The 22,758-nt window shown below is 49.6% G+C and overlaps 8 protein-coding genes across 8 annotated transcripts; 3 read left to right on the plus strand and 5 right to left on the minus strand.

The window, feature by feature from the left end:
- The first annotated feature begins 1,562 nt into the window (after positions 1–1,562).
- BU24DRAFT_129178 (uncharacterized protein) lies at positions 1,563–2,310 on the plus strand. Its single transcript, XM_033520998.1, has one exon. The coding sequence runs from the start codon at positions 1,707–1,709 to the stop codon at positions 2,094–2,096; it is 390 nt and encodes a 129-aa protein (XP_033388251.1). The 5' UTR covers positions 1,563–1,706; the 3' UTR covers positions 2,097–2,310.
- An 891-nt stretch (positions 2,311–3,201) lies between these two features.
- Positions 3,202–5,397, minus strand: BU24DRAFT_419514 (uncharacterized protein). The gene is made up of 8 exons (XM_033527234.1): positions 5,295–5,397; positions 5,189–5,244; positions 4,819–5,140; positions 4,659–4,769; positions 4,303–4,603; positions 4,115–4,252; positions 3,882–4,061; positions 3,202–3,825 (listed from the first exon to the last, which is right to left on the minus strand). The coding sequence occupies exons 1-8, from the start codon at positions 5,349–5,351 to the stop codon at positions 3,668–3,670; spliced, it is 1,323 nt and encodes a 440-aa protein (XP_033388252.1). The 5' UTR covers positions 5,352–5,397; the 3' UTR covers positions 3,202–3,667.
- Positions 5,398–7,995: 2,598 nt separating this feature from the next.
- Positions 7,996–11,408, minus strand: BU24DRAFT_129249 (uncharacterized protein). Its single transcript, XM_033521000.1, has 7 exons — positions 11,129–11,408; positions 10,843–11,046; positions 10,501–10,742; positions 10,355–10,440; positions 9,627–10,264; positions 9,399–9,572; positions 7,996–9,292 (listed from the first exon to the last, which is right to left on the minus strand). Exons 1-7 carry the CDS (start codon positions 11,224–11,226, stop codon positions 8,239–8,241), a joined length of 2,496 nt encoding a protein of 831 aa, XP_033388253.1. The 5' UTR covers positions 11,227–11,408; the 3' UTR covers positions 7,996–8,238.
- Positions 11,409–12,139: 731 nt separating this feature from the next.
- BU24DRAFT_129229 (FAD dependent oxidoreductase) lies at positions 12,140–13,941 on the plus strand. Its single transcript, XM_033520999.1, has 3 exons — positions 12,140–12,861; positions 12,952–13,528; positions 13,609–13,941. The coding sequence occupies exons 1-3, from the start codon at positions 12,316–12,318 to the stop codon at positions 13,890–13,892; spliced, it is 1,407 nt and encodes a 468-aa protein (XP_033388254.1). The 5' UTR covers positions 12,140–12,315; the 3' UTR covers positions 13,893–13,941.
- A 276-nt stretch (positions 13,942–14,217) lies between these two features.
- Positions 14,218–15,324, minus strand: BU24DRAFT_387076 (HAD-like protein). Its single transcript, XM_033524951.1, has 2 exons — positions 14,568–15,324; positions 14,218–14,475 (listed from the first exon to the last, which is right to left on the minus strand). Exons 1-2 carry the CDS (start codon positions 15,164–15,166, stop codon positions 14,340–14,342), a joined length of 735 nt encoding a protein of 244 aa, XP_033388255.1. The 5' UTR covers positions 15,167–15,324; the 3' UTR covers positions 14,218–14,339.
- A 620-nt stretch (positions 15,325–15,944) lies between these two features.
- On the minus strand, positions 15,945–18,084 carry BU24DRAFT_419518 (4-aminobutyrate aminotransferase). Its single transcript, XM_033527235.1, has 7 exons — positions 17,768–18,084; positions 17,668–17,703; positions 17,061–17,612; positions 16,623–17,001; positions 16,465–16,556; positions 16,247–16,380; positions 15,945–16,174 (listed from the first exon to the last, which is right to left on the minus strand). Exons 1-7 carry the CDS (start codon positions 17,905–17,907, stop codon positions 16,128–16,130), a joined length of 1,380 nt encoding a protein of 459 aa, XP_033388256.1. The 5' UTR covers positions 17,908–18,084; the 3' UTR covers positions 15,945–16,127.
- A 321-nt stretch (positions 18,085–18,405) lies between these two features.
- On the plus strand, positions 18,406–20,411 carry BU24DRAFT_419519 (succinate-semialdehyde dehydrogenase). The gene is made up of 4 exons (XM_033527236.1): positions 18,406–18,486; positions 18,605–18,692; positions 18,825–20,063; positions 20,136–20,411. Exons 1-4 carry the CDS (start codon positions 18,463–18,465, stop codon positions 20,258–20,260), a joined length of 1,476 nt encoding a protein of 491 aa, XP_033388257.1. The 5' UTR covers positions 18,406–18,462; the 3' UTR covers positions 20,261–20,411.
- Positions 20,412–20,813: 402 nt separating this feature from the next.
- Positions 20,814–21,961, minus strand: BU24DRAFT_489774 (isocitrate/isopropylmalate dehydrogenase; the record flags this gene model as incomplete). The annotated part of the gene is made up of 2 exons (XM_033533661.1): positions 20,814–21,631; positions 21,709–21,961. 2 exons carry the CDS (start codon positions 21,959–21,961, stop codon positions 20,814–20,816), a joined length of 1,071 nt encoding a protein of 356 aa, XP_033388258.1.
- Positions 21,962–22,758: the final 797 nt, after the last annotated feature.

Raw genomic sequence — 22,758 nt, forward strand, 5'->3', positions numbered from 1 at the left:
GGGGGGTGGCAGATATGAGATGAGATGGATGTGGGTGTGGGTGTGTGGGGTGTGGAAGGGGTTTAGCGCAGGCGGGTAGGCCAGCAGTTTGACGGCCAGCACAAGTGCGAAGATGAAGGGAGGAGGCGCCATTACGGACCGAGCCTTGTTTGCCTAAGGTAGAGTTAACTTAGTGATATCGACTAGGTCGGTGGGTATCGTTAAGTTTTAACTGTACAAGTACGTTTACGGTAGTTAGTCTCGCGGTGGGCGACGATTCATTCGATGCTTGACGTGCATTAGGGGATTTCTTTCTGTTGCAGTCTACTTTGTACTTGTACTAGGTAATATGTATGCGTGGTAAGACATCGGATTGTTTGATTTGAGTTTTTTAAGTCATGTTTGGTGATGTTCTTGTTGCACTAATCGCCGGAAGTGTCAAGTCTAAATCTCGTTTCTCTGGCATGCGCACACAGAAATTCATTTCATCATCGTGATTATCGAATGTCCATGTCGGCAGTAGTGTGGGTGTTTAGCATCGCAGTGATGCCCCCTAGCCTCATCCCTCGCATGCGCCGTTTGAAGGAAAACTTCCGCACTTTTCATCCGACCACACGCCCTTCCTTGCAAGTAGACATCCCCAGAACTGTGGAAAGATGTCTACATATGACAATGAGAATCCGAGGCAATCTATTTTTATCACGACAACTCTTCCCTCCGTGCTACATACATGAGAGATGATGTGCTGCAGTGTATCCAGCGACTTCCTAATGGAGAAAGCATCTCGGCGCAGGTAGGACAGGATGATTCTGCCAACGAATAAGAGCGGAGTGATGTGCCCGATGCCACGTTTTCCCACGTAGAGTGCGAGGCAAGGTAACGGCAAGGGGTTCACTGGGGTTCTCTGTCTGTTCCAACCTCCATCCCGACCAATAGGCTTCTCTCTTCGCAATCGCTTTCTCTTTCCTTTCCTCGCCGTCTTCTATTATTCTCTTTCATTTCATTTATCTTTCTATCTCCTCGGAAGGGTAAACTTGTGTGCCAGGCCTTGGGTTGGCTTGTCCATGGTCGATTTCCCTCAGTTAGTGTCGCATGTCCGATGGAATGTTAAGATTGTCAGTATTGTCAAACTCGGTCGGTCGCATGGGTCATGCTCCGTCCGTGTTTCCCCGTTGTCTTTCTTTCGATTTTTTGTACATATCTTTCACGTTCGTCATACATGCATATCCTTGACGACGGCCCATCCCGACCATACAGCCTTGCCGTCGGCCATAACGAAAGTCAATTTCTCACTTCGCCCGGCCAAGGCCTACACTCAGAACAGCAATTATTCCCCGTTCGACTCGACGCACGCCTTGCCCCGACTCGAATCGGGGAGCGACATTCACAAACACAATGACAGTTGCTGGCACGAGCTCCAACTGACGGGGTTCTCCTGAGCTGATAGGCCACGGAGCCTGCTCCGTCCAGGAAGCGGAAGCATTCGTCCTCATCGGCATTGCGCTCCGTAAGCATCTCTCAAACGCACTAGAACCGTGGACCCCCCTACTAGGTTCCTGCGCACGACTTCGATGGCGCAAGGGTTGGGGAGATGAGTCGCGGTCCTATTTACTCCGTGAGGATCAAGACTTATCCGACGTCGAACTGACGATTCATGAAGTATCTTGATTTACGTACTCCGTAATTTGTTGGTTGGCTGTGCTCCTGGCGGAGAAAAGGTCCGCGAAATGTCTCTGGATCGTGTCTTGATGCACGGCATTCTCTGCCTAGTCGTTCATTGTCCACCTTTCACAATCCACCGAGAAAAAACAGCGATAGATGCCAATACACCAAATGAGCCGCATGAAGAAAAAAAACCCACGAGAGAAGAAAAAGGGCATGATCGACAACAAGACAATCCAGAGTTTGACTGCTGCTGCAGTGTAGTGCTGCCCCACATACGCTTACTGGCCGCAATTTTCCCTTTCCCTGACCTCTCTTCCTGCAAAACCCCCCAGTCGCGAACACCCCCCAGCAAAGAGCACACCCGCAAGCCACTTTTTGACATTTTTCGCTCCAACCACATCGTCTCACGAGTAACAACGGTGCCCTGTCCCTGTCGACGTTTTCTGTCGTGAGCAAGCATGTTCGCAAAAAGAAAAAGCAAAGAAGACAGACACAGACGAGTAGCCTCACGAGAAGCTGTCCTATCCTTGCATCTCCTCACACGCACTGCACAGCACACTCAATAATACTCCGAACACACTCGTCAGCATGTCGGCAGCCCGCCGCCGCCGTTGAACGGTCTGAGCGACCTGCCAACACGCAATCATCGTCACCGTGACCGTAAACCATCTATCTACTACCGTGACACCCCTCAAAGATAGCACAATACACCTATATCAACAATCACCCACACAAGAGGAAACCACAGTGTGAGCCCTTGTGTGTGCGCACGCGTACTACGGTACTGGGTCGTCCAAGTCGCCGACCTGTACCACGCACACGAAAAAAACGCTGTGACCCCTTCAATTTATGTCCCCTTCCCCTTGTCTCTACCACATACCTTACCCTTTCGCATAACGGCTACGGCGGCGGCGGCGGGGGTCGGGGGACACACGGACGCTTTTACGTGCAGGAGGGACTCGACTCGCTGTAGTTGAGTTACACAGTAGACAGTATGTAGACTTGACTAGACTGCGCTTTGGAATCGCAGGCTTCGACCTACGAGGTGGGGGGCAGCGTCGTGACTTTTGGACGTTGCACATACATTACATTACATACTCTGCACCGTGCTGTGCTAAGGTGTATCGAGGCTCTGGGTCCTTCCTGTACGTGACTGACCGCCTCGCCCAATTTGTATCCTGCAAATCCTCGCCTTGCTCTTGGCCGCTTGCCCTGCCTGCCTGCCTGCCTGCGTGTTCGAAGCGCCGGGCGTACCGGCACGGCTGTATGTATCGAGATTTTTCACTAGCGAGAGAGTCAAAGTCGGCAGGGCCAGGGATGAGGCTTGAAAACGGGTAAGTATGTGAGGTGAGGCAATTATTGCTCCGCTCGTGCCTGTGCTGTGCTGTGCTGTGCTGCTGCTGCTCGCTGCATCATGACTATTCGTCGTTTTGGCGGTGAAAGTTTTAACTACTTGGAAGGGGGGCTGGTGGATGGATGGGTGGATGGATGGGTGGGGGGTTTGCTTATTCTTTTTGTGTGAGGGTTGTGTGTAAATCTGCCTAGCCTGGGATAGGGATGGAATATGCTTGAAGTGTTCATGTTTCTAGGTCTAGGTATTGGAAATGGTTGATTATGCTCAGGCTCGATGTAGGCATGTAGGTATGTACAGGTTGGTCCTCGTGACCCTAAAGGAAATACAGATCGCCAATTCTCATTCCACGATGGCATTGATATGCACTCGTGTATTGCCATGACTGGCTAAGGCTTTCCATCACAGGGGCTGATAGAGTCAGCTTAGAGGTTGTGTCTATGTCGTCGTGATGCTTTTGTTTGGTGAATGGTGTTGAATGGAGGCCGGATCTTCGCGTTCGAGTCTCGACGACTGCTTCAAAGACATCGCCTATGGAGATCCGCCCATAGTTCTAAGCATCTTTGATACGCTCGACTGGTTTTGGGAAATGCATATATTGTTCTCCCAGATGGTGTCCCTGTAAGGAGTAAAGCGATTATCCAGGCCGTGGCTTCATGACTCCCTTGGACCCTATGCTTTCTTGAAGAAGCTGGCGATGCTGCCTTGTCCGCCTTTGCCTACCTTCACGTTCTTGCCCTTCGCCGTGGAGGGTTTCGGTGCTGGTTTGGGTTTCTTTGGTGCTGGCTCATCTTCTGAGAATGACTCCCACACCGCCTCTTCCTTGGTAACTATTTGCAGGTCAGATATAGGTACTTCAAATGGATGAGAGTGTGGATCGTCTTACCAAGGTAACCATCATCGTCCTTGACCTTCTTTTTCTTCAGCACTCTCCTTCTTCCGCGTCGTCGACCTCCTTCTGTTGTCACTGCTGCTTCGGTGCCGGCGGGCGTCTCGTCAACAGGCTCTTCAGGTTGCGTTTCCATTGCCTCTGGCTCTTCTATAGGAGCATCTGGCATTTCATCATCTAGACATAAGATCAGTAAAACCATCAATGAAGCACAGCCGTTGTAGGCCTACCTTCAGACTCTTCCATCATCTTCCGTAGTGCCTCTTCTCGTTCTGCTCGAACTTTGCGGGCTGCTGCTTCCTTTTCGTGATCGATCTCGATTTTCTCTTCATCTTCGCCCTCGTCTTCTGACATGCCTTGCATGGGTTCTGTACTAACTGTTAGCATGCAATCTAAAAAAGATAATTCTGCGTCTTACCATCCTCTACAGGAGCAGGTGCCGGCTCCTTCGCCTTTGGCTTTGCCTTGGCAAATGACTTGAAGATATCTGAACTCTGTTTTTGAAGGGCGGGTTTGGCTCCTGTCTTCTTCGTAGTACTGGCTGCTGCGGCCGGTTGCGGCGTCGATCGACCAGATGTGTTGCCCTCTGAAGTCCCTTTTCGCACTGGAGTATCTTTCGAAGTGTTACGTCCAAGCCCTAATACATCTGATTTCACCGCAGTCGTGGTTGCTTTCGCTGCTATCGAGGTAGCGACAGGAGCATGCTTCGCTGTACGTTTCTGCCCAAATGTTTAGCCATTCACGTTCCATGTTCATCGGTTCTGAATGACTCACCTTGATAAAGGGATTGTGAATTGACCCATACTTTTTCCATCGTTCGAGGGGATCGTCCGTAGAATATGAGGTTGCAATTTCATGATTGCATGCCGAAAGTAGGTTGAGGTTCTACAGATCTTAGCCAAGTACCATTGCTCCTCAGCCGTTCAAAACATACCTCAATCGGGCCAGGCTGCAAACTATATATATGTTGCGACTCGATCTTGTCAAACTTTGCCTTTGTATCCTCCAGCTCTTCTTCGCGGACCAGGACGATGCTTTTGGTAGGCCTGATTTCCTCTTCTGGTTCAGCATCTGGTTCAGGCATTGAGCTCAGCGGAGGAGAACTCCTCATGCGTATGTCTTCATCTTTTCGGTGTCCAGAGCCATTGGAGCCATTTGTATGTTCGAAGCTTTTCTTCTGGCCTACGAGGATAAACGTTGCGTGCACGGCGTTGGGTTTTTTTGCGTTCTGCTTATCGTAAAACTCGAAGAGCATACTGTATATATTCAGAAGAGTGACCTCAATGGCATCTTATCGTACTTACCACTTTGCAGTGTTCACATTTACGCCTACTGCGCGACTGAGGAGACGGTAAGTGACCTGGACATTATCAGCTCTGTGATGTGTGTTTCGGTCGATTTAAAGCATACCACTTGGTTCTCCGTGAATATTCGAGTCGCAAGGTACTCCTTGTACTTGTCGGCCATACTGAAGGCAATTCGTTGAGTTCTGGTACAATTCGCAGTGAGGATGATGTACTTTTTGAGATGCAAGACTCCGTCGCGTAATCACATGCGGGGGCACTTACCCCCAGACGCGTCGAATTAGCGCTAGTTGGTGCCGCGCTACAATTGGCGACGCTGCAATTGGTCATCTACAAGTCAATATTTATATTTACTATCAGAGTAGTTGTGGCAAGAAGCACTTGTGGTAAGATTTATTCGAGCTGATTGCCTGAGAGAGTCTAAAATTCTCATGCTTTGACCCGTTCCCCATTTTGTTCAGAAGCAGACTCGAAGTTCAAAATCCATTATCAAGCCCAGTCCTTGACGCTGTCAAGTCACTTCACAATCATAGCAATACTTCATATCTAGGAATTATGGAATCTCAGGACAATGATCAGATTCCCCTATACCTATACCCATATCTTTGCTTGATGTGATAGGATCGGTTGTTCTCGGCCTTGAAGATGCTAACGCAATTGTATGAGCTGCGCTCGATTTGCTTACAATAGCCAGCATAATGATCTGTTCGTACACAAACTCTGAATCTGAAGTGAAGTTGATTAGAAGTGAAGTTTGAATTTCACCTGATGGCACCTGCCTTGCTGGACTCACTTACTTCACCATGATCTGAGCCGCGGCCAAACGCGAGCCAGAGCGCGTGCCTTCCTCCGATATACCTTTACTTCTACGCTTTGCCTGACTTTTACTCTCTCCATCTCTCTCCGTTCGTACTTTTTCTTCCACCACCCCTCTTCCTTTCTACCTTGTCGTCTCACTTCAAATATACGACACAAGGCTGTCTGGTGCAAATCCATCATCCAGAATGCCTCCAGCACTCAGCGACTACGACTCGGACTCCGAGAACGTAACCGACTTCTACAGCTCAGAAACCGAGCTCAAAAGCCACCCGGTAAGTCGAAGTTTTCATCTCTAAGCCAAAGTCCAGCTGGTTCGAACCATCATATAGGAAGCGAGCACCAGAGTCTCGCTACCAGGTAATGAGAAACCTGCGAGAGTATCTCATCCTGATTCTCAAGCCATCACCCACGAGTCAAACTCTCCAGTTGAACCTCCCGTGGAGGTAAGTTCATAGCCCTCAATGGGGGGCGCTTCCGCTGACTTCGGAGGAGCGTAAGCGAAAGTTAACACACAAGAAGAGGTCACTGTTGCTTGCTGGACTCGATCACAGCAACATCATCAAGGACGGGAGTGCGTCAAGCTCAGCCGTGATGTCTACTCTGGCTAAATCACCCCTACGTTCCTCACAGAGGTCCCGAATTCCTCGAAGGATCACGAGCACTCTCAAGAGCGAGCTGTGCTACGACCAAAAGTACCATCCTTTGGATGACTACCTGCGGCCTAAGCAGGCCTCAAAGTTGAGGCATGCATATGGCGAAGTTTCCTCGACCAGAGAAGACCCGGAAGAAGAGCATAATACTCAGAAATGCTCCAAAGGTAAGGGAAAATCAAAATTTCGATCTGCCATTCCCATCCCCATTGCCCGTTTCCGGCGTTCTTCTCGACAAGCCAGTCGAGAGGTTCTGTACAATATGCAGGTTCACCCACAAGATGAGGAGCTTGCCGCTCTTGAAGAGGAAGAGGACGAGGGAGATGATGTTGAAAGTCGCGATCGGAAGCGTACCAAGCAAGCCGACGAAGGAGAAGAAGAAGACACCGAGAATGTGCTCGAGGATGAAGGCGATGTTGAGGGTTTATACGCATCTGATGCGACTATCGAAGACTCGGAAACCCCTACGCTTGTGTCAGATGACGAGGAATCAGTTGAAAGCTTGCCTTCAACTGGCGACCGTCCTGATCAGTCTGTGTTAGAACGAGATGTACCCTTGAGGATCTCCATCCATTCTGTTCTAGAAACCCGAAGATCTGGCTCAGTCAGTTCATCGATATCTGGCGTCACCTTGGTCAATACACCGCTTCACAGGGTCACTCACACATCGCCTCGCAGGGCTGCTCACACGCCATCTCGCAGGCATATGTATAGAGGCGGCTATATCAGCCGTTACTCTGTGAACCGCTCCTACCCCACGGTCGCAGGCGAGCCATTTTCCATCCTTCAGGACCGTGAACAGAGACACGAAGCCCTATTGTCATTGAGTCCAGTGGAGGAGATTCTCAGTGATGACGACAATAAAGAAAATGTTGATGTTCGTTTGGGGCTAGAGCAGGCGCCTGATCTATCTGATGGGGTGACTGTTCGGCATATTTCGACCTTTCGACCGCGTCAGCAAGAGCACGATAACGGCGGTGGAAGCAACTACTATGACGAATTCAACAGCTTGGTTGATTATGGGAGAGTCGACGATGCCGCAGAGAATGATTTGCTTGGTGCCCTTGCCGCACTGCGCGCCAACCACCAGATTTGAGTGCTACTCTACGAAACGCCACTGCATAAGTTTAAGAGATCAACGTTTATTGATTTATGACTTCAAGTACGCACTGCGACCTCTTCGAGCAATTTCCTGGACTCTCCAGCAGTCGACGCGAACATCCGGACGATTCAAAGAGTACGAACTCGAAGATAGCGAGTTCCTTGACGAGACCTTCTATCAACCAAAAGCAGCTTTACCATGAATTAAGCGGCAGAAGAAGCTGGACTAAAGCGACTTGTTAGTGCATGGATACTACATAGATTATGAGATTTGAATGATTGGTTGGTCGGCTGGTTGATTGATAGTATGAAATACATTAAGAGTCACTTTCTGCACACTGCTTTTGCCAGGTGCGTTGAGCATGACACCGAGCGACCATAATGACATGCGAAGAGAACCAATGGGCAAGTCAAGTTTACATGATCTGGAGTAGTCCTTCGAGTGACTACAGCTGAATTCTAGCCTTTTACTAAGTCTTCCTATATGCTGCTATGATTCCCAGTTTGTAAATAATCCAGATCATTTCCGAATCGATATGCCAACAGGGACGAGAATTCATCTATAGTCTGCGGAAACGAAGCAAAATTCCCATCCACATCAAACAGCGGTGTCTCCGTAGGCATAGGCCCCGGGATCTGCCTCTGCAGAGGGCCATCCGACAGCATCCAGGACGACGCCGACGGACCAGCCGCCTGCTGCGAAGCCATCGGCATCGACATATGCTGCATGCTTCCCTCGCCCATCCTATCCACCGCCGCCGACGACGACAACGACACGGCGTCACTCTTCCACGACTGCTCCCACCTCTTGAACTGCGCGTACTCCGAACCCGCCCTACTCTCCGCCACCGACGCCGTCGACGAGACATCGAGCCTCGCAATCGCCCTATCGAACGCCTCGATGAGCGACAGCTCCGACCGCGCGGACTCGCAACCCGCAGACATCTCCTTCAGCATCGCGAGCCCGCTCCGCAGCGCACGGCGGAACCGATCCGTCTTCCGCTGTAGACACTGCGTTATTATGACCAGCAGCGCGGCGCGACACGCGCTGAACTCGGTGTACGAGGCGCGGGCTAGGCCGATGGTGTTCCGGAGGTGGCGGCAGAGGTCGACGACGGTGAGGGATGCGTCGATGCAGTCTGCGACGAGGAGGGCGCGTGAGTCGCTGTTGCTGGTCGAGGCTTGGGAGGGGCTGGCCGTGGTGTTGTTGTTTGCGCCTGCTCCAACTCCAGCGGTTGCGGCTGCGGTGGTATTGTCGGGTTGGTGTTGTGAGACGGGAGAGCTGATCTGCGACTTCGAGCGCGAGAAGATGAACGCCCGGCCGACGAAGATGCGAACTAGGCAGTACTCGAGGTTCAGGTGCACGCCCGTTCGCGTGGTGGCGGACCGCTGCAGCGCGTTCATCGCGGGCGTTGCCTTTGCAAACAGTGTATCTGGGAGGCCGTCCCACCAGGTGACGAGGCCGCGCCGCAGCTCGATGAGTCGGCCTAGGCCGTTGGAGATCTCGCGGACAGTGTGGTTTTTGAGTAGGGATCTGGATGGAAGGGAGGGAAGAGTGTTAGTAAAGAGGATTCAAACAGACGGACACTGGAGTGTTTTGGAGGAGAGAGAGGAGGAGAAGGAGTAGGGAGTGGACTTACATCTCGTGGGACATCTTACTGAGTATCTGGTTCAGATGCAAGGTCGCGAGGAAGTGGGCAGTGTGGATGGCGGTCGTGGAAGGCCATAGGTTGATGGATCGGTCGACGGGCAGGTCTGCGTCGAGGTCTGATGCTGAGATGGAGATCGGTCGTCCGTGGAAGATACCGACTCGTCTTGATGTGCTCGTCAGTGATCGATTGAAAATGGGTGGAATGGTCCTGTCATACCTTTCAATTGTGTAGGCTGTCCACCAAACCCGATTCCTCGTCTCACGGAGGGAATCATTCAGCGAATCTACAGGGCACTTCCTATGCATGCCATTCTGGATGGCGAGTTTAAGCGCCAAGTTCAGATAGATATATGACAACCCTGACGCATCAAGCGGCAAGGTGTAGATACCGATCAGCAGACAAGCCTGCACGCTCTCGAGGGAAGATATCGCGATGACGTCCGTTAGCAGCCGACAAGCCTGCTGATAGAACATAACGCTAACGTTGTCCTCCGAGAACGGCTCCGAGACCTTCGTCTTGAGGCCGTAGGGCGGATGATCCTCGTGGCCCTCGGCGTAAGACTCGAGGTAGGCATACTGTGCGCCGATGGCGAGGATAGCAAAGATCACGCATACGGAGCCCACGTCCCGGCGGGATAAGGTTGCGGGCCGCTCGTACACGGTGTCGAGTCTGTCCTCGAGCCACTGCCGTTCGACGAAGAAGTAATTGGCCTCGGCGTGGTTGAAGAACGAGTGCACGAGGAAGTTTGCGATGGATCGAGGAGGTAAAGATGATATGGAGTTGACGATGCTAGAGGGGGATTGGAGTTCCTCAGGCCTATAGTACTCCTTGAAGACTGTCGAGTCGGGGGTTTGCTATGGGCGGGAGTTAGTCTTCAGATCGGTGACGACTGGTGGGACAAGGAGGGATTGGAAGCAGTTTGTCGAAGTCGAGGCGAGGCTTACGTTGGTATCGTCACGGAGAACTGTCTGATCGATCCATTGCTTTATTCTCATGGAAAAGTTCCAATGTGAGAACTCCCCCGAGTAATCTGCCCATAAGTCAACCAACAGTTCCGTGAGTCACGAGGTAGTGAGAGAGGGCTATCTACGTGTAATGTTATTCTCCAAAGGCTGGATGCTGAAGTCCTCTGCATCAACACTCGCGATATCTGAGCCGTTTACCGAGACTTCTGTTTCCATCATTGGCCGCCGTTGCCTGTCGGCCCCGTCGGCCATGTTACGGACGGTCACTGCATCTAGAGTGACATCACCTGCATAGTGCTGAATGATCTTCTCTAGATAGGCTACCCGCTGCGAGAGGTCCTGTTGACCAGGTACAGATGGAACTCTACTAGATCAGAGTCAGGACCTTTCATTTTCCTGTGCGTTATACGCTCCTCCCCCGACCAGTCAAAGGGTCGTACGGAGTGAGTGAGTGGGACTGTACTCACCTGTACATAGCTTCCGGGACAGCCTCCCGACCCGGTTCGCAGTTCGCAGTAGGACATACGGCCATGGCAGTCGACTTCCCAACATCGCTGGTCCCCCTAGGAGGAGCCCGGCCGGAGAACTCACACTTCCGCTTGAGTCGAAAGCACCGACGGCATGGCACGCCTCCATCGCATTTCTCCTTCTGTCGCCGGCATCCGTCACAACTGTAAAGAAGCTAATTAGCAATGGCCCTGTTCTACCCAAATACTTCAGGGTCTCACGATAATAAAAAGAGGGTTCACGTACGCCCGCGCTGCCCGTTTCCGCTCCCGGTCTAGGTTTCGTCGCTGTCTCTGTCGCTGCTGCTGTGGAGGAGGAAGTGAAGGCTCGTGTTGTGCTTGCATTATAACAAGTAGGGCTTTAACTACTACGTGAAAACCAGATGTACTATGAGAGTGACAATGGACACATGTGCAGCAAGTGGAATTCACGAATTGATAGGGGATTAGTTACTGAGGACGGATTTGAGCATGTTCGATAACCGTTCGCAAGTCGCCCAGATTTTTGGTGTTGGGGTAATGATGGCGCTATTGTAGCGTAGTACATAGTCTGTCTACCTAGATAGTGCGATCGTTCACTCGCAGGAATAAGGGCAGGCCTTGCGACGCAGGGATCATCAATGTGCGTGAGTCGTTCTATCTAACTATCTCGTACGTTGACTCGTAGGAAAGATAGTTAGATATTGAACGCAGTATCTTGGATTGGATGAGTCAATATGGCCTAGGTACCATTACATACTACAAGGACTCAATGCTCATCATTGCAGGGATATTGATACCCCAAACAATTTTATGGAGACTTCAAGATCTCTAGTGTAGACTTACAATAGATATCAGCTTGACTGAAGAAGCGGGGGTGCACGGTGTGAACGGTTTCTATACGTCTAGGTGCTTCATCCGATCTACACCCATATTTCCACTGCTTCTCTATTCCCCGATCAACATTGCGAAGGGCAACTCCGACGCTCGGAGTCATGATAGCGGCGTCGAACCGGTACTGAGCGTATGCTGGATGGAGAAGGTCTCCCGTCAAAGTGGACGTTGTGTGCGTTTGCCGGTCCCACTATTATCGAGATGCCGGTCCACTTCCGGTCGGTCCCAAAGCGGTGCGATCGTCTAGGATGCATCTACTAACTACGAGATATGACAGATACCGGTGGTAGACATACTCGATGATAACTCAGCAACAAGCTTCGTATTTCCCTCAAGTCACGATATCGATTCTCGTAGAGATCCGGGATTAACAATCTGGTCTCATCTCCATTATCAGCCCACCACGCTTTGGAAAGGATAACGTGCTTCAGATCGACATTGCATGGATGATGTGCTACGGACTTAGATAAGAACTTTAATTGTATACACACAAACACTCCTGTTAATCACACTCAATCACTCTCTTGGATATCTCAAACAAATCTGGATAGTCCATCAGCCATGTCGTCGCGCGCAGAGGAGAGTTCTCGCAGCCCCGTCGCCAACCCGGTTCCGTCGTTCTGGAATGCGGAGCCACGCGCCCTGGACGATCATCGCACTACCCCAGATCTCCCCCAGACCTGCGATGTCGTGATTGTGGGTGCGGGCTTTGCCGGTGTAGCCACGGCTTACCATATCCTCAAGGACAACCCCAATCCCCCATCTATCGTCCTCCTCGAAGCAAGGAAGGTCTGTTCAGGTGCATCAGGGAGGAACGGCGGCCACGTCAAGCCCGACACATACTTCAATGTGCCCAAGTTTGCAAAGATCTTTGGTGTCCAGGCAGCTGCTGAGCTTGCGGCATTTGAGGCTTCTCATGTCTACGCTGTAAAGGATCTTGTTGAGGCAGAGAAGCTTGACTGTGACTTTCACTTGACTCGGGCGTTGGACGTCTACCTCGACCCTGAGCATGCGAAACAGACTGAGGCGGCGTATCGTGATCTTATAAAAACAGGAGCCGTCAATCTACATGATGTTGCCTTCACACCGGAGAAGGATGCCGAAAGGGTCAGTCATGCATTTCTATTCAAAGGATATGTCTTCTGCTTCCAGAATCTAACATCCACCATCCTGAATGTCTCTTCTAACATCACGTAGGTTTCCGGGGTCAAAGGTGCCCGATGCTGTTTCTCCTTTACGGCAGCCCATCTGTGGCCAGCCAAGATGATCCACCAATTGCTAGAGGGTCTTCTAAAGAAAGGATTGAATCTCCAAACCAACACACCCACACAATCAGTGTCCTCAACAAAAGACGCCGACGGCAACTGGACAGTGCAGACCCCTCGCGGAACCATCAAAGCCCGCAAAGTCGTCTTCGCCACCAACGGCTACACCGCACAGATCTTGCCCGAGTACAAAGACAAGATCGTTCCCGTCCGTGGCATCTGCAGTCGAATTTCTTCGCCCCGAGGCGTGGCGACACCGCATCTCGTCAATACGTACGGTATCCGGTTCGATGCGCGGAACAACGACTATCTCATTCCACGTGCGGACGGCAGTATCGTAGTTGGCGGCGCGAGACAGCGTTTCTGGCATCACAGAGAGCAGTGGTTTGACAACGTGCGTGACGACGAGCTTGTGGCGGACGCTGTGTCGTATTTCGATGGATACATGCAGAGGCATTTTAGAGGATGGGAGGACAGCGGTGCTAAGGTTTCAGAGGTCTGGACTGGAAGTAAGAACTACTACCCCCTTGTCAAATTCTTTTCACGGGATGTACATTGTATTGAGCAACACTGACATCAATCAAAACAGTCATGGGCTACAGCTCCGACTTCATACCCCACCTCGGCGAGGTGCCCGACAAGCCTGGGCAATTCATCATTGCCGGATTCTCAGGCCACGGCATGCCGGAGATTCTAGGCTCGAGCAAAGCCGTCGCCGCGCTCGTGAGAGACGGCACTCCAATTGAAAAGTCTGGCGTCCCTGCTATATTGAAGACGAGTAAAGAGAGGGTTATTCGTAAGGACAATCCACTCGAAGAATCGTTGCAGTCGGTTTGGGTGGATGATAAGAGCCCTGCGAAGGCCAAGTTGTAATTATTGTAAATTATACTAGCGCGTATATTTATATAGCTCCTAGGGGAGAAAGTTGAAGAACTACCGTACATTGTTGGGGCATAAGCATACTACGTTTTTACGCTGTGACGTCTAAGAATATGTGCTTCCCTACTGTGCCTTTCCGTGTTTGCCCTTTGATTATTTTATGATGTAGCTCCTCATTGGAGTGTTTCCTAGTCCTCCCGGATCTACAGAATCCTACCGACATGTACGCTCTATACAAATTTAAAATGTCCATTTCGCATTCATCTGGAGGTTTACCTAGGCAATTTCAAAACTGTGCAGAAAGATATTTGGTTCTATCATTTGAAGATGTCCATTTTCGTTATTCGGAACTATAAGTACTTACGTTTGAAGCATACCGTCAATCCTTATTGGCGCAAATCGTCCCCCTTTCCGTCCTAATCATGCAGGTTGATATAGTTCCTACGATTTCCGTGCCTCAGATGCAGCAATGATCCCACGTGCCATATCTGGGAAATTACTAGCCATAACATCCATCTCTCCAAACAGGTCTATGCATGGCTCCTTCTCCCAGACTGTGCAGTACGCTCCCTTGAATCTGTAGGATTAAATAGTTAGCCAGGTCGATCTTTGTTATATTGTATAGAAAATAATCAATAAGATCGAACTCAATCGAAATTCTGAACGTACCCAGTAGACTTCGCTGCAGACACATCCCACATATGAGCAGCCGCAAACCAAGCCTCCTCTGAACCAAATCGATCAAGCAACGGCCGATACGACTCTGGAGCCGGCTTTCCAATGCCTAAGCTATCGCACGACATGAAGTTCTCCAACGGCATATCGATGCCGTTATTCGTAAAGTACCCACGCACGCGATTCACATCCCCAGCTGTAAAAGCCCAACACGTGAACCCGGCCTCCCTTAGCAATTTAAAGCACTCCGCGACACCTGGCCGGGCCTCAAGCTTCATGAACTGCTCGAGGATGTACGCCAAGTCATCGTCAGTTGCGAATTCCCGCGGCTCTTCGATGCCCGCCATCCACAGCATGCGGTAGAAAAGAGATTTGAAGACGTCGAAGAAGCGGATGTAGCGACCTGAGATGCTGAGGTATGTGTACTCACGCTCCGCCGCCTCGAACCAGGTGTAACCCAAAAGTTTGGGCTTGATACATTGTTCGCGCAGACGCTCGCCAAGGCGTGTCTCGAGGGCTTCGAAGATGGCGTCGTAGGACACGCAGGTGCCGACGACGTCGAAGACGACGTGCTTTGGTGCTGATGTAGCCATGGCCAATGTTATGTGAGGTTTCCAGGGATTTGGCTGAAGTGAAGGTTTGTTATGAATTCTTAGGTGAGCACAAACGATGGAAATAGAATGAACAATTAGATGTAGAATATAGAAATTGCCAGCAGTGGATAATTGTTACAGAAGTGGTGATATCGATTGCTCAACATGACATTACATACATAGATACATACATAGCCATAACGATGATAGCTGGTGAACAGCCGGACCCACCAACTAGTCCGGCTGAGCATCCCGCCGATAGTCGGCACCACCACAAGCTTCTTGGGGACCGGCAACGGGGCGCGCGTTCAGTTATCTCATGTGTCAGTTATTAATTTAGTCTGATAATTGATAGTCTTCAATCGCAGGTTCCGGGTTGGAAACAATGACTGACTCCTCGAGATCCCGGAGGGACCGGCACGCTCCGGGTCTTATCGCATACGCATTGCAACGTCTCCATTTCTTCCCTTTCTTGTCGAACCTAACACGAAATACATTGTGGACTTTGTCCGAGGTACATGAGTTACTACTCATTATATCACATCTACTCTAGTGCAAGGTAATGCTGCAGTCTGATTAGTACACACTCGCTCAATCATTGAGAAGCCTGTTTAAGGTTTGTCACTCCCGAAGAATGGTTGAATGGATTTGTGAATGTAATGGGGCAATGCTATGTTTTCGGGATGTGAATGCATCGTCGTAAATTCAGTAGATTTGATACAACCCCAGCTTCTACAAAATATGATGGGTGCACATTTGATCATTATTTCCTCATGAACAGAAATGAAAATAAGATTTGATTCATTACGAATTTATGATATTAACGTCGAGTCGTACTTGAGAACATGAATTGAAAACATCTCTATTTTGATCGTGTCAAAATGATAATCTAAGTGAATGCTGCTATGAATGCTTCGTCCAACATCGGTCCAAACTTCTCCTACTATGCAAGATGTCTCCCTTATATCGAGGCCAACGCCTTGTCCAAAGTAGAAATTAAAATGGGAACTGTACGTATAATGTTAGTTACATTTGCCCCTGAGCCTTTCCGCTACGTCATGTGGATATTTCGCTACTTACTATGAGATTCATCAAAGATGAGCATCGGCCGGAGACGTACAGTCTGGCTTCCGCAGGTGCCGATGTTGACACCCAGAGTCTTCATCGTGTACACAAGACTGGCAGCGTCCTTTGTGTCGAATGCAAAGTATGTTCTGTAAAGATGGTCAATCAGCTGTTGTCCAAGGGCGGCGTAGAAGACTGTTCGCGACTTCTGAGTCCGTTCAGTGGCCACTTACCCTTGTCCCTTGCCACGGAGATTCATAACGAGATCTGGGTATTTCTGTGCAAGTCCGTCCAACTCAGCGTATAGTGCATCGCCAACACGAGCCTAAGGAGGTTAGTACTTTCGTCCTTATGCGTTTAGAATGGAGCGCAAATATCAATGTAAACTTACGGTTTGTTTCACGAGATCCTTGTCGAGGATCTCGTTGATAACGGCCTTGCTCATAATCACACGGGCTGGGTCGCCAATCCAGGTGTTGAATTGCCTGTAAGCCTTGTCCGGAACCAGCATGCGGTCACCAAAGAAGTAGCCAGCAGTTTGTGCCTTCTTGGAGAAAGTGACAATATCAGGAGGTGAAGTAAGGTTCCAGTGGGCATGGCCCCAGAACTTGCCGGTTGCGCCGAATCCTGTTTGAACCTCGTCCACGATCATGACAATGCCATGTTTCTTGGTGATGTCACGAAGACCTTGGAAAAAGGCGGGCGAGGCATGGTTGTCGCCGCCCTCGCTTTGAATGGGCTCAGTTACGAGTCCAGCAACAGGGCAGTGCCTAGAGTTTTCGTGTAAGAAGAAAATTCGTCGGATACGGAGGAGTACGGGATCTCATACCATGAAGTTATGAGTCTCTCAACTTCTTTGAGACATCTTTGCTCCTCAGCAGCGTTTTCGGTTGTGTACTTGTCCAGAGGGTATTTTAAGGCTGGGAATGGCGCCTGAGGCCAGTTGAAAGAGGGAATGTCAAGTTTGTGAACAGCCTTAGACCTTGTAGTTGACAAGCTACCGAAGCCTCTGCCGTGGAAAGAGTTTGCAAAGCTCATTATGGCCAATTCTGGAGAGCCGGGCTTTGCGTTGTTGATACACGAGGAGACCTCCTCAGAAGTCCAATCTCCACCATCACGCTCCTTTCGCCTGTAAAGCATGAATGCAGCTTTATATGCGAGTTCATTTGCCTCAGAACCAGACTGAGCGGTAAAGACATTGTTAAGTCCCTCTGGTGCAACCTTTAGCAGACCATCTTGCAAGATGTCATGCCACCTGCTTGAAGGGAAGTTGCCAAGAGCAGGACGGTTCACCAATGCTGAGATCATGTCAGGGGACTGAGCAGCTGCAATGAGAGCAGCATTGTTGTATCCAACAGGGATAGATGCAATCTGAGAGTACCTGTGCTAAGATTAGAAAGACGACATTAAATATATCTCAACATAGAGAATCTTACACATCTAGGTAACGGTTTCCGTCTATATCAACGATACTTCACCAATTGTAAGCATAAATGACTACCAAAGCTGTACCTTAGTATAATCTCAATGACTTACTATGTGCCGTCACTCTTATCATAGTCCACAACGAAATGGACAGCACGGCTGTCAAAAAACTTGTCCAGTTTCTTGCAGGCGGCCTTTGATAGAGGGCCAGGTACCTCAGTAATGACGGAGTTGTCGTAAAGGGCAGGCATCTTGTCTTACAATTGTATTGACTTGGTGATGGTAGGACGGGGGAAGCGGAGTTGATATTTATTCCAGGTGTTCCGCTGTACCAAGTCTTCCTACGGGTTGATAATTCCTCTTAGCGCCCTTACCCCGACCAAAAGAACAAGACTCGCGAACATCATGAGGGCTCAAAATGAACTATGTGATAATTGAAATTACATCTAGACGCGATAGTCGCCAGGGCCGATGCTTGAGGCTCTGGGTCCATCTCTGTGCCGCCCTTATCCGGCATTCACTAGCAATGCCGGCCCCACTATTTGATCATCCAGGCACATCGTGAACGCCTCAACCCGGCAACGCCCCGGCTCTGTGTGATAGAATCCACCATCACGGATACCAAAAGGGAAATTAATGGCGATATCGCATGGCTAGAAAATTCTCGATGTTTTGGAACATTGCCGAGCTAGACAATAATAATAATTGTAGAGGTTTGATAATAGACATATAGTTTCCATTGTTCTAGATTTACCCGACTTGCGGCATACATCTCAATCGTGTTATTTCTTTTCATAGAGTTCAAAATGGCAATCAAAGCTACATCATTTGTAGGTCAACCCAACATGTTGCAGAATGACCTTTCTGGCTTGACGTCTTTTTGACGTTTCCCAACACTCCCTTTGTGTCATGTGCTTTACGCCGATTTCTCGCTCACTTCTTTAATAGCTACGCGATGGCTCGCTGCTCAAGACGCAATGCTATGTCAATGGCGAGTGGGTCGGAGCAGCGTCTGGGAAGACATTTTCAGTCGATAGTATGTGGAAGCCTTTTCAACGCACCCTTTCTGATAAATACGAGAACCGAACGCCACACCAGAGTATTCGGTCTGGATAGTGATCATCAACTCTGTGTTTCGAGGCTGCGATTCACTAACAAATTGCTGCAGATCCCTCGACAAATGTTGAGGTAGCCAAGTGCCCTGAGTTTGATGAACATGATACAGAGGCTGCAATTGAGCAAGCCCAAGAGGCCTTCCGGTCTTATCGAAAGACATCAGCCAGAACGAGAGCCCGCCTTCTGCGAAGATGGTACGAGCTCATGATTGAGAATGTCGAAGATCTGGCACGCATCATCACATGGGAGAATGGCAAGCCATTAGCCGATTCCAGGACGGAGGTGAACTACGCTGCGAGCTTTTTGGAGTGGTTTTCGGAAGAGGCACCCCGAATCTATGGCGACACGATCCAGGCCAGTAACGCCAATTGTCGACTTATCACCCAAAAAGAGCCGGTCGGTGTGTGCGGTTTAATTGCTCCTTGGAACTTCCCTGCGGCAATGATTACACGCAAAGCTGGACCTGCTCTCGCCGCCGGTTGCTCTGTTGTCGTGAAGGCTCCTGCGGAAGCACCGTTAACAGCGCTTGCGCTTGCAGAGCTCGCTCATCGAGCTGGAATCCCTAAAGGAGTAGTCAACGTGATTACAGCGTTAGACAATACTGTAGCAGTTGGCAAGGTCCTTACGACAAATCCTATCATCAAAAAGGTCTCATTTACAGGCTCAACCCCGGTCGGAAAGCTTCTGATGCAGCAGTCATCATCAACGCTGAAGAAATTGTCCTTTGAGCTTGGAGGCAATGCTCCATTCATTGTTTTTGAAGACGCCGATCTCGATGTCGCACTCGCTGGCTTGATTGCGTCCAAGTTCCGGATTTCGGGTCAGACTTGCGTGTGCGCAAATCGCATACTGGTGCATAGGAACGTGTACGACAAATTCATCTCCATGACGGTTGAAGCAGTAAAGCAATTCCGGATAGGAGATGGTATGGCTGAGACTACCACGCATGGTCCCCTCATTCATGGCAGGGCGATAGCAAAGGTTGAAGAGCATGTCAAGGACGCGGTTTCCAAGGGTGCTCGCGTCGTTCATGGCGGCAAGCGTCTTGATCTCGGATCCAACTTCTTCGATATTACTGTACTCGCTGACATGAAGCCGGGCATGAAGGTCGGCGTTGAGGAGACATTTGGCCCAGTTGCTTCATTCTACCCATTTGACACTGAGAAGGAAGCCATTGATATGGCTAATGATTCAGAGGTTGGTTTGGCAGGTTATTTCTTCAGCAAGGACTCGAGTCGTTGCTGGAGGGTGGCTGAGGCCCTTGAGGTAGGCATGGTTGGTGTCAATGTCGGTAAGTAACAAGACCCTACGTCTCATTGCTGTGCAAAAGCTTTTGGCCTGGTTGACTAACGAATAAATTCAGGAGCCATCAGCGATCCAGCTGCACCATTCGGTGGTGTGAAGCAGAGTGGTTTCGGGAGAGAGGGCAGCAAATATGGCATTGACGAATTCCTCGTCACTAAGATGATCATGACTGGAATCCAATAGGGAAATTATTTGTAGCATTTGCGATCGTAGGCAAAGACCGAACATATAGAGGCTGTGGCAGTCCTTTGCTTTGCTATGTTAGATAAGGAAGCCCAAAAATGAATGTACATAATGTTTTGCAGCACGACTCCCCTACTGCGGTATAGAGAACTTCAAGAATACTCTCTAATATTGTCAATACTTATTTCAATTAATAGATAATTGAATAATAAATGACCCGTATACTATACGTGTCCATATAATCTTTTCATTGAACGTTAGGGAGATAGAGGTTAGCTTCTCTTGATTTATAGACATAATATTACTTCTCAGTAGTAAGTGACAATGCAGTAGGTATAATCTAACATTGGTTGATTTTTGAAGCAGACACGGCTCAGTGCAGATGAAGTCTAGTCCAATAGTAGATCTTCTTTATTATGCACTAATATTTTTCCTCGACTCTAAGTATAAGAAAAGTACTATAATGACTTGTTCCTTCAGTACAGATTCTAACCAAGTACAGATAAGTTTTTGATTCTTCTAAACACCCCTCAAACATGATCTTTGAATTCCTTCATTTCAGAAGTTGTTCACATATAGCAGCCGCAGCTTGTTTAGTATTCAGATCTCCTCCCATATCGGCAGTCACCTTCTTCTCATTGCACACATGTGCGATAGCATTCAAGATGGCGTCGGCTGACTCTTGTTCACCAAGCCACTCGAGCATATTTGCCGCCGCCCAGATGGCGCCGATAGGATTAGCAATACCTTTCCCCATAATATCAAACGCACTTCCGTGTACAGGCTCAAATAGAGACGGATTCTGACGTTCGGGGTCTAAGTTTGCAGACGGTGCTATTCCAATAGAGCCCGCAAGAGCAGCGGCGAGATCCGACAAAATGTCAATGTGAAGGTTCGTACCCACCACCGTATCGATAGTCCAGGGCTTCTGCACCATGCGGATAGTCATTGCGTCCACCAATTCCTTATCCCACGTGACATCCGGGAAGTCCTTCGCAGTCTCCTTCGCCACCTCGTCCCACAGGACAAGGCCGTATCGTAGAGCATTCGACTTGCTGACGACAGTCAGGTGCTTGCGGGGCCGCTTACTCGCAGCCTCGAAGGCGAATTTCATTATACGACGGATGCCGTGCCGGGTGTAGACGTTTGTGTCTGTGGCGACTTCCCAGTTCTGGTCGACATGGGAACGTCCACCGTGGCCCGAGTACTCGCCCTCGCTGTTTTCTCGCACAAGCAGCCAGTCGAGATGTGCGGGCTCCGCATCTAGCCTGGGCTTGGTGAAGCAGCGAATTGGTCTGACATTGGCGTAGAGCTGCATGGGCCCTCGCATTTTTAAGAGCAGTTCCCAGAGGGAGATGTGATCAGGGACGTCTAGCAATGCCATTGGCCTTAGCGAATGGTACGGATAGCGAATAAGTCCCGATGTAGGAAAGTCAGGAGAATCATACCTGGTGCACCTACTGCGCCGAAGAGAATTGCATCATAGCTTTTAAGGGTCGATCGAAAGTCGTCGGGTAGATAAGACCCCGTTTCTTTGTAGAAAGCAGTGCCCCATGGAATATGTGTCGCTTCGATAGTGTACTTTCCAGACTTCTGAACAGCTGCTTTGAGAACTTCCAAAGCTGCTTCTGTCACTTCTATCCCAATCCCATCTCCTGGGATAGAAGCAATGCGATATACATGGCGAGAGGAGTCGGTCATGGCTGAGAAGATAGTATGGCAAAGAAAGGAGTAATTACTATCTAGCAGCGAATTAATTTTGAATACCACGACTGCGTTATCTCACATGAGTTTCTAGTTGGAGCTGGTAGTTGTGCAGTATATAGAACCAGCTCAACTCAATTCATCTCCATAAATCGGCATTTCTTCTTGGTCCATATCAGCGACATCGTCCTGAAAATCAGTTTACATGATACTTTCAACCTGATATCCGGCATGCTACCTGCCCAATTCCCAATATTTGTCCTAACATTCATCCGGTCCCACTTAGATGTATCGCTGTAAGGGGCAGACTATTTGTCTGTAACTCTAATCACGTGATCCGCATACCTCGAAATTGAGAGCTAAGCACCGGCAAAGTGTTTAACGAATGCATCTTCCCGGCCTTCTTCAATTCAATTATCAACGAGCCTTTTCTAATGACGGAACTAATGAGTGTTCTCCCCTTTACCGGTTCCCAACAAAGATTAGGATAATGATATCCTGCCGTGTTGTTCCTCGACAATGTTACCGTCTCCAACTATTAGAGGTTGCCGGCTATGGACCGGCAACGTCGATGAAATGCCGGTCCCACAAAAAGGATCCGGACGCCACCAAATCAGAACGGTCCGAAAACAAAGCTAATGGCCAGGGAGCATGACCGAATTGAAGTGGATCGTAGTTAGTATCTCAGATAACAAACCTGGGGAGCGGGGAACGGGCCTGCACTCTTCAGATAATGGGTATCTGGTATCTCCAGGTATCACGTGGAGCCTGCATACACCTTCGTTTCGTTCCTG

This window comes from Aaosphaeria arxii (assembly GCF_010015735.1).
Source record: "Aaosphaeria arxii CBS 175.79 unplaced genomic scaffold BU24scaffold_2, whole genome shotgun sequence".
Lineage (NCBI taxonomy): Eukaryota > Fungi > Ascomycota > Dothideomycetes > Pleosporales > Aaosphaeria > Aaosphaeria arxii.

Bases quoted from the DNA above. Each gene is read 5' to 3' on its own strand.
- BU24DRAFT_129178 (XM_033520998.1), top strand. From the start codon at position 1,707: ATGTCTCTGGATCGTGTCTTGATGCACGGCATTCTCTGCCTAGTCGTT.
- BU24DRAFT_419514 (XM_033527234.1), bottom strand. From the start codon at position 5,351: ATGGCCGACAAGTACAAGGAGTACCTTGCGACTCGAATATTCACGGAG. The intron at 5,245-5,294 runs GTATGCTTTAAA...GATAATGTCCAG, and splicing joins TATTCACGGAGAACCAAGTG to GTCACTTACCGTCTCCTCAG. The intron at 3,826-3,881 runs GTAAGACGATCC...ACCTGCAAATAG, and splicing joins GGACGATGATGGTTACCTTG to TTACCAAGGAAGAGGCGGTG.
- BU24DRAFT_129249 (XM_033521000.1), bottom strand. From the start codon at position 11,226: ATGCAAGCACAACACGAGCCTTCACTTCCTCCTCCACAGCAGCAGCGA. The intron at 11,047-11,128 runs GTACGTGAACCC...GCTTCTTTACAG, and splicing joins CGGAAACGGGCAGCGCGGGC to TTGTGACGGATGCCGGCGAC. The intron at 9,293-9,398 runs GTAAGTCCACTC...CCTTCCATCCAG, and splicing joins AGTAAGATGTCCCACGAGAT to ATCCCTACTCAAAAACCACA.
- BU24DRAFT_129229 (XM_033520999.1), top strand. From the start codon at position 12,316: ATGTCGTCGCGCGCAGAGGAGAGTTCTCGCAGCCCCGTCGCCAACCCG. The intron at 12,862-12,951 runs GTCAGTCATGCA...AACATCACGTAG, and splicing joins CGGAGAAGGATGCCGAAAGG to GTTTCCGGGGTCAAAGGTGC. The intron at 13,529-13,608 runs GTAAGAACTACT...CAATCAAAACAG, and splicing joins TTCAGAGGTCTGGACTGGAA to TCATGGGCTACAGCTCCGAC.
- BU24DRAFT_387076 (XM_033524951.1), bottom strand. From the start codon at position 15,166: ATGGCTACATCAGCACCAAAGCACGTCGTCTTCGACGTCGTCGGCACC. The intron at 14,476-14,567 runs GTACGTTCAGAA...TTAATCCTACAG, and splicing joins TCTGCAGCGAAGTCTACTGG to ATTCAAGGGAGCGTACTGCA.
- BU24DRAFT_419518 (XM_033527235.1), bottom strand. From the start codon at position 17,907: ATGCCTGCCCTTTACGACAACTCCGTCATTACTGAGGTACCTGGCCCT. The intron at 17,704-17,767 runs GTAAGTCATTGA...CAATTGGTGAAG, and splicing joins GATAAGAGTGACGGCACATA to TATCGTTGATATAGACGGAA. The intron at 16,557-16,622 runs GTAAGTTTACAT...TAACCTCCTTAG, and splicing joins AGGATCTCGTGAAACAAACC to GCTCGTGTTGGCGATGCACT.
- BU24DRAFT_419519 (XM_033527236.1), top strand. From the start codon at position 18,463: ATGGCAATCAAAGCTACATCATTT. The intron at 18,487-18,604 runs GTAGGTCAACCC...CTTCTTTAATAG, and splicing joins CAATCAAAGCTACATCATTT to CTACGCGATGGCTCGCTGCT. The intron at 20,064-20,135 runs GTAAGTAACAAG...GAATAAATTCAG, and splicing joins CATGGTTGGTGTCAATGTCG to GAGCCATCAGCGATCCAGCT.